Source organism: Melospiza georgiana, chromosome 2 (assembly GCF_028018845.1).
Source record: "Melospiza georgiana isolate bMelGeo1 chromosome 2, bMelGeo1.pri, whole genome shotgun sequence".
Lineage (NCBI taxonomy): Eukaryota > Metazoa > Chordata > Aves > Passeriformes > Passerellidae > Melospiza > Melospiza georgiana.
The window spans coordinates 84979001-84994532 of NC_080431.1; the positions used below are offsets into that span (position 1 = coordinate 84979001).

The window sequence follows — 15532 nt, forward strand, 5'->3', positions numbered from 1 at the left end:
CTTTCTGGCTTCTCTTCCATTCAGAAACTCATAGGGACCAATTACCCTCAAACACCAGATTTTTACCTTGCACTCTCTGGCAGGATCCCAAGGGCAGATTCCCCAAAGCAAATCAAGAGCCAGGAACTCTCTGATGCCCTTTGAACCTTCTCTGTGGGCTCTCTTCCATCAGCGAACTGCTGATATGTAAGGCTCTGGAGTCTTGTTAATGTAAATAAGAGAAAAACTGGCACCCGCTGTCTATTCTTCTGCCTTCATTTTGGTTTACTCAGATGGTGGGATTGGCAAATGTGGATGTGAGACATATAGATGGGTGGATGATTTTTTTTTTCCTTTAGGAATGTATCTGCTCTCTGCTTGCATGTCAAATGATCTTTTTTAAAGGTCTGTGCTGGGAATCTCTAACCGGTTCAGTTTCTGCTGGTGATGATCATGGTGCAGAAGGACCTGCAGAAGGACAGAGGCATGCCTCTGGTAAACTTGTGGGTTTATTTACACATCTGCCCTCCTTTGCTTCTTGAGTGAGGCTTGTGTGTCATGGCACACTCTCCATCCCCCTCTCTAATGGGCCCCTTCAAGGGTGCTGCTGGTGTTACAGAAAAGAGCTGGAGGGAGTGGAGACAGAAGGGGAGTATCTGTGTGGGGGAAGTAGAATAATAGGATGGCTTGGGTTGGAAGGGACCTTAAAGACCATCTAGTTTCAAATCCCCTGCTATAGGCAGGGCACCTTTCACTAGACCAGTTTGCTCAAATCCCATCTAATCTGGCACTGAACATTTACAGGGATGGGATATCCACAGTTTCTGTGAATGCCTTGCTGCTCTTATAGTGAAGTATTTCTTCCTTATATACAATCTAAAACTACCCTCTTTCAATGTAAGACTCTTGTCCTATCACTACACACCCTTACAAAAAGCCCTTCTGCAGCCCTTGTCAGCCCCTTTTAGGTACTGGAGACCACGGTGAGGTCTCATGGAGCCTTCTCTTCTCAAGACTTAACAACTCTGACTCTCTCAGCCTGTCTTCATAGGAGAGGTGCTCCAGCCCTCTGAGAAATCTTCATGGCCTTCTCTGGACTCACAGCAACAGGTCCATTTTCATGCTGGAGGCCATCACAAGAATAAGCAGAATAAGTAGAGAGGGTTGCAAACTTCACCACCACCCTGCACCCTCGGTTTCTGCTGCCATAGTGGGTAGATATCCTGCATTTTAAGTGTCCTCCAAAGAGGTTTTGCTGAGGCTGCAGATGTAGTGGTTGTGGGGGCTGGTGAGGACCAGATTACGTGCCACGTCCATGTGTCCGTCCGTGGCCGGCTCAGGGCGGTGGCTCGGAGCGCAGGGCTGGCCCCTTCCCTGTGCCGTGGGAGGCGGGTTTTCCCGGGGGGTGTGCAGCCTAGCCCGGGGGTCATTCCCGGCGTTTCCCGGGCCGTTCCCAGCGCGGGGGCTGCCTGCATGGCGACGCGGGTTTGGTGTCCCTCGGCCGCCACCTCGCGGGCAAGCGGCGGCGCTTCGGCGGCGGCACAGGGACACAGGGACACAGGGACACTGGAACACAGGGACACAGGGACACTGGGACACAGGGATACAGGGACACAGGGACACTGGGACACAGGGACACAGGGATCGGGGACACAGGGACACAGGGATCGGGGACACAGGGACACAGGGACACGGGGACACAGGGACCGGGGACACAGGGACACAGGGACATGGGGACACGGGGACACAGGGACCGGGGACACAGGGACACAAGGACACGGGGACACAGGGACACGGGGAAACAGGGACACGGAGACACAGGGACCGGGAACACAGGGACATAGGGACACAGGGATCGGGGACACGGGGACACAGGGACTCAGGGACCAGGGACACAGGGACCCAGGGATACAGGGACCGGGGACACAGGGACATAAGGACACAGGGACTCAGGGACCGGGGACACAGGGACCCAGGGATCGGGGCACAGGGACCGGGGACACAGGGACCGGGGACACAGGGACCGGGGACACGGGGACACAGGGACCGCCTGGCTCAGAAGTGCAGGGAAAAGCGGGGTTTCCAGCAGAGCTGTTCGGGTACAGACGTGGTGCCCTGAGACGCTCAGACCAACAAGCAGGTCCGGAAAAGGGGAACGAGCAGCAGCAAGCCACGGAGTGCTGCCAGGGCTGTGGCCTCCAGCCTCAGACACTGCTGCAGAAGCTGGGTGTGTTGCAAACTTTCATGACAAAAATACTCATCTTTCCCTTTCCTGGGAAGATCTGATGACTCCGCAGTGAATTATTCCCACTCTGAGCAGTTTCCTTAGCCTGTCTCTCCCATAGTCAGCAGAGGAGGCTGCAGGGCAAGGAGTGACTGAGACAGTTTTAATCTGGCCAGTTCAGGTAGCAACTAACAGCAGATGGTGTGCCAGGCCACCTGTTAATGCCAAGGTCCTAAAGTCACCTTTAGGAGAACATAGCACCCAAATTTAATGTGGGGCTGCAATATCATTGCTGGTAACTGACTGCTGCTGTGCTTCTTAAGGAGCTGAGGGAGGCTGTGGATATGGAAAGCTCCAGGCGGTCCAGAAGTGACCAGACAAGTTCACAGAATAAGAAATTAATCCCAAAGGGGTGCAGCTTCTTCTGGCTCATAATGACTCTGAAGCAGCTGAGGTAGGCCAGTATGATCCATGCTGGCCACATGCCATGGCTGGCCCCCACCCAGCCCCCCCAGAGGACAAGGCTGAAGATTAGACAAGACCCTTGGACTGACCCAGCAAAGGTCTTTCCTTGTGCTGTGTTCCTCAGGCTGTTTTTGAGGATGAGAGCAGCTCTTGGCTTTGCAATCTGGCTGTGGTTTGCTCTGAGTGCAAGCAGCACCATGCTTTTCTCATCTTCCTCTGCCATCTAATCCAAGTCCTCCCATCCTTCTTTCTGTGTCTTTTCCTACACCATTCATGGCAGTAGGAGCAGTTGTTGAACCATCACACACACAAGCACTACAGCTATCCCATGCCAAGCCTGGTACAGCAGCACACACCCCACGTCCTCTCTAGTGAAACCTTGGCTAGGCTGGCTTGCAGCCCCTTGCATGTGAGGGCATGCAGCAACTCTTCTGCCCCATGCTGCATGGAATGCAGGAGTGTTAGGCACTAGGTGAAATTACTGATGTCCCAAATTGAAGGGTCTCGCCACCCCTTCTGCATCTTGACTCAGAAGTATGTGGAAATTCTCCCAGAAGCGTTAGGGGGATCGTCTGGAGCCTCTCTGTGCCAGGTTGTTGTTCTGGGCTGTTGCACACAGGCACGTGTGGCTGGAGCAGTGAGGCCACCATGGCATGGCTGTTTTTCCCATTGTTAAATTTAACGATGCAGCTAGGGTTATGTTGTCTTGTGGAGAGGGGTGGGATGGGGGCTGCACATGGTCCCCTTCAGCCATGTGAGAACTACATTTAGCTCTCTAAATCTTGGGCAAGGCTACCTTGTGCCGTGGCACCAATGCAAATCACCCAGGCTGAATGTGTGGCACCAATAAAGCCTTGGAAACACAGGATGCAGTGTCCCATGCACTTGTGTTGCAGCACAATTGGGCACCATGGCAGGGCTCCAGCTGCCTCTGCACCAGGTATCCAAATGTCTCACTTTTGGAGAAAGGAAGAGCAGTGCAGTTGTTCTGCCCTTGACAGCTTTCAGTCTGCTCCTTCTTGATTTGTTTAATGGGATCGGACTCGGTCAGCATTTAGGGTCTGGGGTCCCTTAGGGGTTTAGCTGTGAAATTCTGCCAGACATTCATATTAGCTTATCAGCATCAGAAATCCAATTTCCTCCTCTTCATTCAGAGCTGTTGCATGGTCATGGACTTGACAGTGCTGCCCAATTGCCGGGGCGGGGTGGGAGGATGAATAGCCCGGGATTTTACAGCAAATTCGCAGAGCACAGGCTCAAGGTTGCCGAAGCGGGAGACCGCAGACACAGCCCCTCGCCCTCCCGGTGCCAGCGGACAGGGAGCAGGGATGGGCAGCCGGGGCTCCTTCAAGGTGGGGCTCTCTGCGGGTCCCCAGCGGCGGGGGCGGCTCCGCGCGGCGGCCGCCAGAGGGCGCCGGAGACCGCGGGCTGGCCCGGGCTGCTGCGGGGCCGGGGCGGCGAGGGGGTGAGATATGGGCGTGGGGAGGGGGTGTGACACGGGGATGGACAGGGGGTGTGACATGGGGATAGAGAGGGGGTGTGACAAGTGTGACACGGGGATGGACAGGGGGTGTGACATGGGGATAGAGAGGGAGTGTGACAAGTGTGACATGGGGATGGAGAGGGGGTGTAACATGGGCATGGAGAGGGGGCGTGACATGGGCATGGAGAGGGGATATGACATGGGGGCTCCGGGACCCGGATGTGTAGGGGATGTGACATGGGGGTTGTGGAACCGCGACGCCGAGGGGATGTGTGGGGATGGCGAGGGGGGTTTGCGAGGGGCCTGTGCGTTGAGGGCTGCAGGGATGGGGGATAGTGGGGGGTCTGTCCGCTCTGTGTGGGGGCTGCAGAGGTGTGGGATAGTGGGGGGTCTGTGCGCTGTGTGGGGGCTGCGGTGTGGCTGTGCACGCCTGGGAAGCTGTGTCCGTCCGCGTGTGCCGCGGAGTGGGCGCGCTGGGGAGGGTGGTGTGCGGGTGGGGGTGCGCTCAGGTATGCGGGCTCTGCAGCACCCCGTGGCCGCCGTGGGGCTGGCACTGTGCCCCAGCGTGGGGCTGGCACTGTGCCCCAGCGTGGGGCTGGCACTGTCCCTCCAGCGTGGGGCTGGCACTGTGCCCCAGCGTGGGGCTGGCGCTGTGCCCCAGCGTGGGGCTGGCACTGTGCCCCAGCGTGGGGCTGGCGCTGTCCCCCCAGCGTGGGGCTGGCACTGTGCCCCAGCGTGGGGCTGGCACTGTCCCCCAGCGTGGGGCTGGCACTGTGCCCCAGCGTGGGGCTCACCCGAGGCCGTGTGGGTGGGCAGGGGCACGCACAGCCCGCAGCAGCAGCTGCTCCTGCACACACGTGGAGAAGTCATCATGCAAACATGGGCTGGCACAGCCTGAGGTGTGCCTGGGAAGGGAAGGTGACAGTGATAGAATGAATTGAAACCAGATGCTATTTCCTGCAGAAAATCTAGCTCAAAGACAAGCATTTTATATTCCAGCACTTTCACTCTTTTTCTTATTACACTTGAGCAGCTGTTGTCCCCCAAAACATTATTTTGTGATAAAATTATAAGCTTCCCACATTTTTATAGTACTTGCGACAGTAAATGCAGCACCCATGGCATGTATTCTAGGCAGATGTGCTGTAAAACCCAGGGATTCCATGTGGCCCCCAGGGTTATGTGCAGAGGCCACACTGGATCCCAGTGCTCCCAGTCAGTCTAACAGAGTGCTGGTGAGAGCAGCTGCTGGTGTAGCCTGTGGTGTGGCACAGGAGATGATCAGTTCTGCACATGGAGAGGTTTCTGCAGCCATCTGACTGGGACACACAGGGAGCCATGAGAACATGTACCATTTTTCATCTCTGGAGATGGGGGATTTGGCTTTTCAAATGCCCTCAAACTTAGGCACACAAGCTCAAGCAGAACCGAAGCTGGTGTGACCCTCTCCCAAGTCCTCCATCCCACCACATGTCTTTGTGTGTCCTCTCTTACACCTAGACATTGCAGAGGCTCATCTCTTTACCACACCACCACCACACCATGCCATGCCTCTGCCCCCAGTCCCCACCAAGCTCACAAACTCTGATCCGTGCATTTAGGTGCATTAAGGCAGCAGTACCCAGCCAAGGGCAAATGTCCCCTTGCCTCTGCTGTGCTGGGTGTGCAGTGCTTGCCACCACTGGTGCAAATGCTCTTGCTCTGGTTGCAAAGACACCCTAGAAAAGTGGCAAAGAGGAGGGAATGGTTGTCACAAGTATGTTATGTACATGTCCAAATATGTTTTAAGACAAATAGTATTTAAGCCAGATAATAAAAATGTGGTAGGTGAAATTTTTTGTGGGCAATACACCCTGCCTGGTGTGCTGTACTCTTGTTTTTTTACTGGGCCAGAGGAGTCATGTTTTGTGCCAAAAAGGGATGCAAAAGCTCCCAAACAGTCTCCACAACATTATTTGACTGTGAGAGATGCTTTTTCTGAAACATAGGTGAGGTAGGAGTAGTAGCTGAACTGAAATGCATTCCTGAGTTTAGGGGAGGAAATAAAACAAGTAAAAAAACCAGTGCTGTAGGATTTGTGTGACAAGCCACAAAACTTGCATGTGGACTAGATGAAAAAAAGAAGCCATAGATGGAACATAAATTTTCCACACAAATCATCACATAATTAGTTAATAATAAAAGAATAGAACTGGGGCACAAAATCTACTCTAGTCAGCTACCTTAGGAAGAAATCAGGCAAATGAAAGTGCAATGGAATTTGAGGGATACTGGAGACATGTCTCTTGGATTTGCTGCCTTTTAGTCACTAGCTTGAGTTTAACAGTGACTGTGCTGCTGAGCAAGCCTGTGGCACCTGTGCTCCACCCAGGAGAGCAGGGCTCTTCATCTCTGCAGGTTGTGAGGGAGCAGTTGTACTTCAGTCTCATGGAGCTCTCCTGAACAGGGCTTTTTTAAATTTTTTTTTTTTTTGCTCTCCTCTGCCGTCACAGCCTTTCTTGGTAGGAAGCATGATTTCTTTTTTCCACAGCAGGATCGGTTCTAACACAAAACCTCATCTCCATCTCCACACTCCAGCATCTTACAGGCACATATACGTATAAATGCACACATACATGTGTGTGCGTGCATACATACATGAGCATTTGTGTGCACATGCACAGGGTGAGCCTGCATTTACAGACCCACAGCCACGTGCACCTCTCTGACCAGCTATAAAGAAAAGGCTGCCGAGGCTTGGGATTGCAGGGTGAATTTAAAACAGCATCACTGCCATTAAAGCCATCCAGAAAAGAGAACCCATAAATGAGAGGATGAATGAGAAGATGTCAAGAGTGTTAGCGTTTAACGCTCCCGGAGCGAGGCTGCATTATTTGTTGCTGCAGCAGCGCGCTCCTCCCTGCCCCCTCTGACAGAGCCTGCGGATGCGCAGCGCACACGTGCAACTTCACTTCCCACCCTCATGAAAAATCAACCTCCCTGGCATACCCTGCACCCTCACCCCACAGGTGTCGTGCCACAGGGCTGTGAGTGCCACAGCCAAGCCTTCCTCCACCCTGATTCAGAGACAATTCATTACGGTGCAGCCCTGGGAGGGAGGGAGGGAGGGAGGGAGGGGAGGTGTCTGCTGGTTGGGCCCAGGTTTATGGATCCCACCACGGTGATGAATCAGCTCCTGTGGAGCTGGTGTCTGCCTGCAGACAGGTACTGGCCACTGTGCACAATTATAAGGAGTCCTGGCATCTCAGGCCACCACTGGGAAGGCGGCAGAGCGGGCAGGTGTGGGGGTGGTGACCAGGGGCTGCATCTGCAAAGGGATGAACCATATCTTGCGCTGAAAGGCCAGCACCTCCCAGCTGGAGGCACAGCAAGGGCTAGGATGTGGTCAGCAGCCAGGGCTGAGCCTTCCCACTTGCTTCAGGCCCTGTTCCTCCAGCGTGGGGGGTGTTTAGGGAGAGCCACAAGCCATTGGAAGGTTGGGCTGCGGGAAGGAGGATGCGGATGAGCTGGCAGGCAGCAGCCTGTAGCTGGGCTGGAGGGGAGCTCACCAAGGTGGGAAGGAGGCTGTGCCCTGCAGCCCAAAACCAGCGCTGCAGGAAAAGCCTGGGGCTGAAGCACTGTGTTCCTGTGTCACACCCATCTCACTCAGCCTCGTGTAACCTTGTCTTCTTTTCTCTCCCTTCTCGCACCCTGCAGGACCTGGCACAGGGAGAGTAGACAACGGCTCCATGAGTTTGGCCGTCCCACTGTGGCTTCTGGCAGCATCCCTGCTCTGCCTACTCAGCAAATGTTAATACAAATCAGAATTAAGATAATAATATTAATAATAATTAAAAAAACAACACGACAACAACAACAACAACAACACACAAAACAAAATGCGTTATACAGGAGACAGAGCGAAGAGAGGGGAGAGAGAAAAAAGAGGGGGGGAGAGAGAGAGACGACTGTTTCTTTCACAACTTTTGTGTGTTCAGGAGCGAAGAGGGGGGAGAGGAAAAATTACAGCAAAGAAGACTCAGCAACATTTAATCCAAAACCTGAAAAGCCGGCTGTCAAGTCATCGACTGCCTAGGAGGCAACACGAAGCGAGGGAGAGATTGGGCACCAGCAAGGATCGTGTCGCCGGAGGATGCTGCAATGTAAACAATCCAACAAAACCTGCAAAGCCAATCAAAAAGAAGATCCCTTTTCTTTTCTCTCCTCCTTCCTCTTTTCCATACTCCCTCACTTTCCTTCCTTCCTTCTCTTTCTTTCTTTTGCAGAAAGAGGTCTTTGCTTCGGTGTCTATAGCCATTTAACTTTTTGGATGCCCTGGGTCATTTTTGTGAGCTAATGCTCAGCCAGTTCATACTTTTAAAAACAAATCTAAAAAGAAAAAAAAAAAAAAAGATAAAAGAAAAAAAAATAACAGCCACAAACCAGAGCAAGTCACCTGAAGCTCTCTGCACACTGGTGTCCTGTGAAGAACCCCTTCCTCTCTTCACTTCACCCTGCGCTCATGTACACCCAGCCCTTGCTAAACACCTTATTTCCTGTCCCCTCCTTCATGCAACATCGCCCCACAGACCTAATCTCAAGCTGTGTCAACTCTACTGAAAGCCTACTTCTTTTTTTTTTCTTTTAAAATCCTCTTCCTCCCCCCCCCTAATTCAACCAGGTGTCTTTCTCTTTCTCCTGTGTATGCCTGTGTGCGTGCGTGCATGCATGTGTGGCTCTTGCTCCGTCTTCCCTCTTTCTCTCTTTCTCTTGCTCTCTCTAAGCATGCAAAATGAACAGCCCATGTGTACATATGCTCATCCTGTTGTAGATAATGTCCTGCCTTGTAAGTGTGAGACAAGATGCAGAGAGATCACTTAGGCAGAGAAGAGGGATGAGGAGAGAGGGGCAGCTGCAAAACAGGTTCACATTGTGTCCCCTCTCCTGTGTCCTCACTGGCTTTTTGTCTTCTGGCCACCTTGCTTGCAAGAGTCAGTCTGCACTGTTGTCTAGGCTTTTTCTCCTCTCCTACTTCCAACCTGTTTGGCTCTCAGCCTCCAAGTACCAGCATAGCAGCTCTTGTTATGCATGAGTGCTTGCACACGTGCATGGGGGTGTGCACTCATGTGCAATTGTCCAAGCAAGCAGAAGAAACCAGGACTGGCCTACAACACTATGGACTGAAGAGTGCAGTCACCATTCCTCCTGGGGATGGGAGGCTGGGCCGGTGGGATGTGAGTGATGAGACCTTGGACGTCACCAAGCAGCCATTCCTTTTAGATACAGTGTGCATAGGAACAATACCTCAACCTGAAAACCACAATCTGGTCATTCCTAACCATTTTGGTAGACATGCAAAAATAGAGCCAATACCCTTTTTTCTTGCTTTGTTGTTTTTGTTCTTACTGTCCTCCCCAGTATAAAAGGAAATGTAGGCTGTGTAAGGGGGAGTGTGTGTGCGTGTGTGTGTGCGCTGTATACACTGCTATTACAAAACACACTGCAAATTCCACATTTGAAAGAAATTGGATCAGAAAATGTCCAGGACCTGTGAATGTAAGAAATAAAACAAATGTCAGGTCCAAAATCCTGGGCTTGCAAAGAAGGAGCCTAAAATGATGCAGAGAAGAAGTGGGCAGTACAATTTCCCCTGCTCCTCTCTTATCTCAAGGGTGCTGGTTTTGCTGGAGAGTGCCCCACACTTCCCCTGTGGCACAATCACATACAGAGGTGCCAAGAAGAGAGGGCTTTAGTGGTTCCCAGGTGAGGAAGCGAGAAAAAGCTGTGAGAAACAGGACTGAGAAAATGGTGGGCAGTGGCTGGAATTTGCCACACCAGCACAATGTCTCCTGCAAGAGCCAGAGTGAGCAGGGGCTGCAGTGCCTGTGTGCGGGTGGGGGGAGCGGGGAGAAGATTCCTGTGTCCCCTGGCCCATCACGAGCCATAGTATCCACCAGCAGCAAAGATGATAAAGCACTGGGTTGATTGGGTAGGCCTTTTTTGGAGAGAGGGATGTGCAGGGGAGAGCCTGATTTATCCCAGTGAAGTCGAGTGACCATCCCAGGACAGCAGAGTGTTTTACAGGTGCTCAGCCACTCGGCTCTCAAGCAGCAGCCAGTTTGCTCCTCTGCCTTTGCCCAGTGGCAGCACGCTTGGCAGCTGTGCTCACAGGCAGGCAAGGGGGAAACAGCTCGGCCTTGCAGTGTGCGGGAGGGGATGCCCCCAGGTGTCCCCTGACAGGAGGGAAATGGGAATTGCTGCTGCGAGCCGTCCCCACCTTCGCTGGGCGGGCACAGTCCGGCAAGGCTGTGCCTTGCACTGCGGCTCTGCCGGCGCTGCTGAGCTCAGCTCTCCCGAGCAGCAGCAGGGACGCAATCAAGCAGGCAGTCAGGGGCTCCTCCCAGGCAGCCAGAAGTGCAAGGAGATTCATTAAAGAGACACATGAGAGTCTGAAGTTTGGCCATTGCAAGAGCTGCTGTGGGATTGGATGGTGGTAATTTATGTTCCTCCAGACCCCAAAGCCATACCTGCAAGAGGGTGCAAGTCACAAGTGGGCAACTGGTGCTTGAAATCCACCCAAGGCATCCAGGGATGGCTCCCTTCCTCCGAAATTGTCAGTCATTGATGGGACTTGGGCATCTCTTTTGGAGACTGGAGTCTGTCAGCCCACGAAACAATATGCCCTGCATCCTTCAGCGCATTCAGACGTCCCAGTCCTCATGCCTAACTTTCAGGAGGGCCATCTAATTCAGAGTCTTAGTAACAAGTCCAGATTTTCTACTGCAGCAGGCCTCCTCTTTCCCTGGTACAGCCGTGAGCTGATCCTGGTCCCAGAAGCCAGGCTGGGAGCTGCACCCTTTCCTGCACACTGGCACGAGGGAAAGCACACAGTGCTCTTTCTTGGGGCTGTACCTATGCCTGGATTTTTTGCCACAGGATTTATTTGTTGGAAAAGGTGGGCAGCCTGCAATGTCTTGCTGTGACAGGCTGCTCCTAAGGGCTGAGTCAAGCCCACTTTAGGTTCTTTGATGTCAGCCCGGTTGCTATGGTAGCACCTGTGCCATGTGCTCTCTGCATGTGTTTTTGTCACCGTGGGGTCACTCCTAGGCACTGGGGTCACACACATCAGACCCTGTGGTGTGGTGGCAGTCATTGAATCCCAGCTCCTCATTATCTCATGTCTGTTTTGGTTCAAAGGAGTTTTGAGGGGATGTTTTTTTAGATGTCAAGGCATATGGTTAAAAGGGAGATGTCTCACTAAAAGCAGGGAATCAATTTTTTTAAGTCATCTGCCCATTAGTGGGGGAAATGGCCTCAGCCCCAGTGCTGGGATCTGGTCTCTTCTGCGGGCCCTGGGCAGATCTTTGCCTCTGTTGCATGGCTGTGAAACAGGGTGAAAGCCAGTTAATTGCAGACCTCTCTGAGAAAAGCCACCAACACCAAGTATGCCTGTTGTCTGCAGAAATGCTGGGAACCCCACTCCTGGCAATGTCTGTTCCTAGGGAAATTGTGGGTAGGTTGGAGCTTGCTTTTCTCCAAGAATCTAATCCTGTGAGCTACAGTGTGCTCACAGGGTGCCGTAAAAATCCCCCTGTTTCTCCTGAACTCAAGCTCTCCTGAACTTTGAGGAACTGCTCAAAGCACTTGTTGAGAGGTGAGCCCAGATGAATATAGGAAACACAGGCAAAATCTAATGCTTTTTCCCATTCTTTCTCGCCTCCATCCTCTGATGGAGATGTTGCAATGGCTTTTCTCATGTCTCAGGCCCTACTCTCTGAAACTCTTTCTCCTAATCATCTCTTTTCCCTGTTTGCATTGCTATCTTTCCCATCACCTCCCAAAAATCTGTGTTCTTGCTTCCTGCTGCCTCTCAGCTGGTTGGGGACCAGAGAAGGTGGGTGTTTGGAATTGGACACCAGTTCCTTGAGCTTGTCAGTGTAATTGTGTTTGATTGATGGAGATTTTAACATTTAGTGTTATAAAAAGATATGAACAAAATGCAAAAAAAATGTATTTCTTCTACTGGTTTGTAAATATTACAAGAGTTACATGAGATGTCTGGTAATGTAAAAGCAGAGGGACAAAAACTTAGATTTCATATATGGCCCCATAATCGCTAGCAGATTTCTAACCCTTTTCGGATGACCGAGAGGAGGGGTGAAGGCAAGTCTTTCTGAAAGGACCTGGGCAGGGGAAGTGCAGCCACCCCGAGCCACATGGACTCCATGCATGATTGTAGCATGTTGCTTGGAGCGTGTGCCTGGTCAGATGGAAAACGAAGCAAACGCCTGTCTCTGAACGGCTGGGAAGGGCAACGTGGGATGCTCCGGCCGGCCGACATCTGTATCTTGGCAGTCGTGTTCATTTCTGTTTGTTTGCAGCCCCACACTCGTGGCTCAGTGATGCACCCTCTCCTCCTCCTCCTCCCCCGTACCCGCTTTCTTCACCGGTGAAATTGTGTCGCCCCATGCTAACCCCGAGTGCATGTGAACGTGCCATTCATGGAGATCTCATTGGTGACATGCATTGTGTCAAGAGTTAGTCTTTGTCTGCACATCTTTCTCACACCACTGACTGTTCACCACTTGGGCAGATTGCTCGTGCACTGCTGCTTGACCCACTTTTGGTCAAAGAACATCCAAGCCCCACCAGCTCTTCTTAGTTCCAGGTGCATCCAGACCATGCCCCCAGCCACCTGTCTGAGCAACCCTGTTCTGAATGTCCAAGCCCACAGCATGGACAAAGCCACCATCAAAAGCCATGTGGTCTCCAGGCTGAGTAGAAGCTACACATCTGGAAGGAATTTGGGGGAGCAGCAGAAAGTCCTGATGAAACAAGAGGATCTGGGAAGTTGGAGGAGTTATGCTAGAATCCTTCACAGACCCACCAGCAGATGATATTTCAGCTCAATTTTTGTGTAGTGTTTCATCACTTCGCCCTTCCCTGGTGAGGGAATCTATGGGCACAGGAAAACACCTCTTCTCCTCCTCCCACCCCCTCACACCTCTGCTTCTTCTCCTCCAAGCAGACTGACCTGCAGCCCAAATCATCATGGTGCTTGATGTGAAGTAGCAACTGACATGGGGGATGGCTGACCAAGACAGCATGACAGAGGAGGTGCCAGGGGGTGAGCAGTTCTCTCTCTTTCTCTCTCTCTTTCTCTCTCTCCTGATGGTGCACAATCTTATTGCTTCTCTGACTCGAGGACACAAAACTTCTTGAGTTTGGGATGCCAGGAGCAAACTGTCCTATGGGAAGAGCAAAACTTGAGGCAGGGAAGTGATGGAGAAGCTGGATGGCAATTTCCAAGCTGTGATGCCAGTGGAAAAGGGTAGGGATGAGTGCTGTCCAAAATCCATGCGCAGAACTCTCAGGTTCACCAGCGAGGAGACCATGGCCTCTCAACGCTCATCTTAGAGTGGCTTCATTTCCAGTGGGATGCCCAGAAGATGATTTTTTTAATTGCATGACTGCTGACTAAGAGCTGTGTCACACCACTAAAACCTCTTTCACTTTTCCTTCTTGTAACTTGCTAGAACAGTGATTGGGCAGCTCCCACAGCCCCCAGAATTTTGCCTAATGGTTGGCTTCCATTAGGGCAACATATGGTGCTTGCTTGTTGGTTCACTCGCTGTAACGGGGAGCAGAACTCATCCTGGTGAGAGTACATCTGTATGGTCCTCTGAACCTCTGTGGGTCAGGGTGATAGAGTGAGGCAAGGAGATCTCCAAAGCAGGACTTGGGCAGGAGGAGCAGCCCTCCTAATTAGCCCAGGCAGGTGGGAAGCAGAGAGTCCTTCCCTTGCTGCAGGCTTGGGTTAGCTGGTGCCACAGCAACTCCGATGGCCCTGCAAGCCTGGTAGGAGTGGAGAAGGAGGGGGCAGTGACAGGGGGACATGACTGCAGCGCAGGTGGTGGGGGCTGCACGAGCAGCAGGGCTCCTTGGGCAGCGCTGATGGGGAGGGGGCAGAGGTTGCATCCCAGGTGGGCTCTTCTTTCCCTGCCTGTCCTCATGGTGCTTCAGGAGCTCCCTCCTGGCCTCCCGGGGCATGCTCACCATGCAGCAAAATGGGCCCCAGTGAGTAAAGCAGTGTGGCACCACGTGTGGAGGCTCCAGCCGTGTCCTGAGGAAAGGCATGTAGGTGTTTCTGTCCGTAACAGAGGGGCCATGGGTGGAGATGAGGAACAAGGCCTTCCTTGGAGCCAGCCAGTGGGGAGAGCACATCCCAGGCAGGGCTGTCCTTCTCCAGAACTGTGACATTTGCTCCCCGTTTGGGCACACACCGGCTCACACGCACACGCCCGCCAGCTCCACGGCGCACACGCTACGGGAGTGCTCCTGGGCGCGCTCCTTCCCCACGCGCTCCACCACGCACAGCCAGGCAGGGCTCAGCCCCCTGCTGCTGGCCGTGGCCCTGCCTGGGACACACAGCTTCCTTGTGACCTCCTGAGGAGCCAGGAGACGGCCTGGGCACGCCCGTGCCTGTGCCTGTGCCTGCGGGGGCACACGTGCGTGCCAGGAAAGGGAGGAGGGGGCACAGAGCAGGAACTTGCCTCCACGGTGCCACCTCCCAAAATCATTCAACCTTCCCAGCTGGAGCCAAGATTCATCCTCTAGACCTTGAGAATGAAGTCCAGTCCCTTCTTCTTGCTACACGGTGGGGTGGTTAGAACTCTCCTCATTAACAGTGTTATATACATATAAATATATATATATATCTATATCTTTATATATATTTTTCCCCAGCACTGTAGACATGAGCTGAACTTCTCTTTAACGAAACGAGAAAATGGCCATTTTATTTTTTCCATTGTTTTGGTTTTGAAACTAGCTCTGTGAAAGAAAATTTTAAAAGCGCAAGTGTGTGTGTAAAGGAACCAATCAAAAAAATTAAACCCAACAAACAAATGAACAAAACCCAGTGATGAAATAAAAAAAAAAGAAGCTTTTTATTTTTTCTTTTCTCAATGTATTTAACTTCTGTTATCTCGTTTCTGTTTCTTTACATGTATGAATGCTCTGCTCTTCTGTGATCTTAAAAAAAAAAATACAAAAAAATACAAAAATTAAATAAACGTGAAAAGGAGGTAATGTTTCTTCATTTCCCCTCCCTTCCTTGCATACTCTGGCTTGTCTCCTCTCTGATAATGTCTAGTGATGACATTCCAGCCCACAGGGGGAATGTGGGCCAAGATACCCCTTCCCTCACCTTCCTTGGAGGGACAAGGTGCACGTGGGGCAGGGGCCAGTGGCTTGGGGCTGAGGGTGTTGTGTTGCCTCGAGCAGTCTGACCCCTTCAGTGCAGTGTCTGAGGATGAGGAGAGCAGGCTGGCTGGAAATAGATGTGACATGGGGCTGCCAGGAGGAAATGCCATAGACAAAACTGCAGTGCACTCCTCTGA

At 52.3% G+C, this 15532-nt stretch overlaps 1 protein-coding gene across 2 annotated transcripts in view; it reads left to right on the plus strand.

The window, feature by feature from the left end:
• Positions 1–15216, plus strand: part of LSAMP (limbic system associated membrane protein) — a 304228-nt gene extending 289012 nt beyond the window's left edge. For both annotated transcript variants that reach the window (XM_058018739.1, XM_058018740.1), the window contains one exon: positions 7848–15216. In XM_058018739.1, coding sequence (XP_057874722.1) covers positions 7848–7945 — 98 coding nt within the window. In that variant the 3' untranslated portion in view covers positions 7946–15216. The remainder of the gene's footprint in view (positions 1–7847) is intronic.
• Positions 15217–15532: the final 316 nt, after the last annotated feature.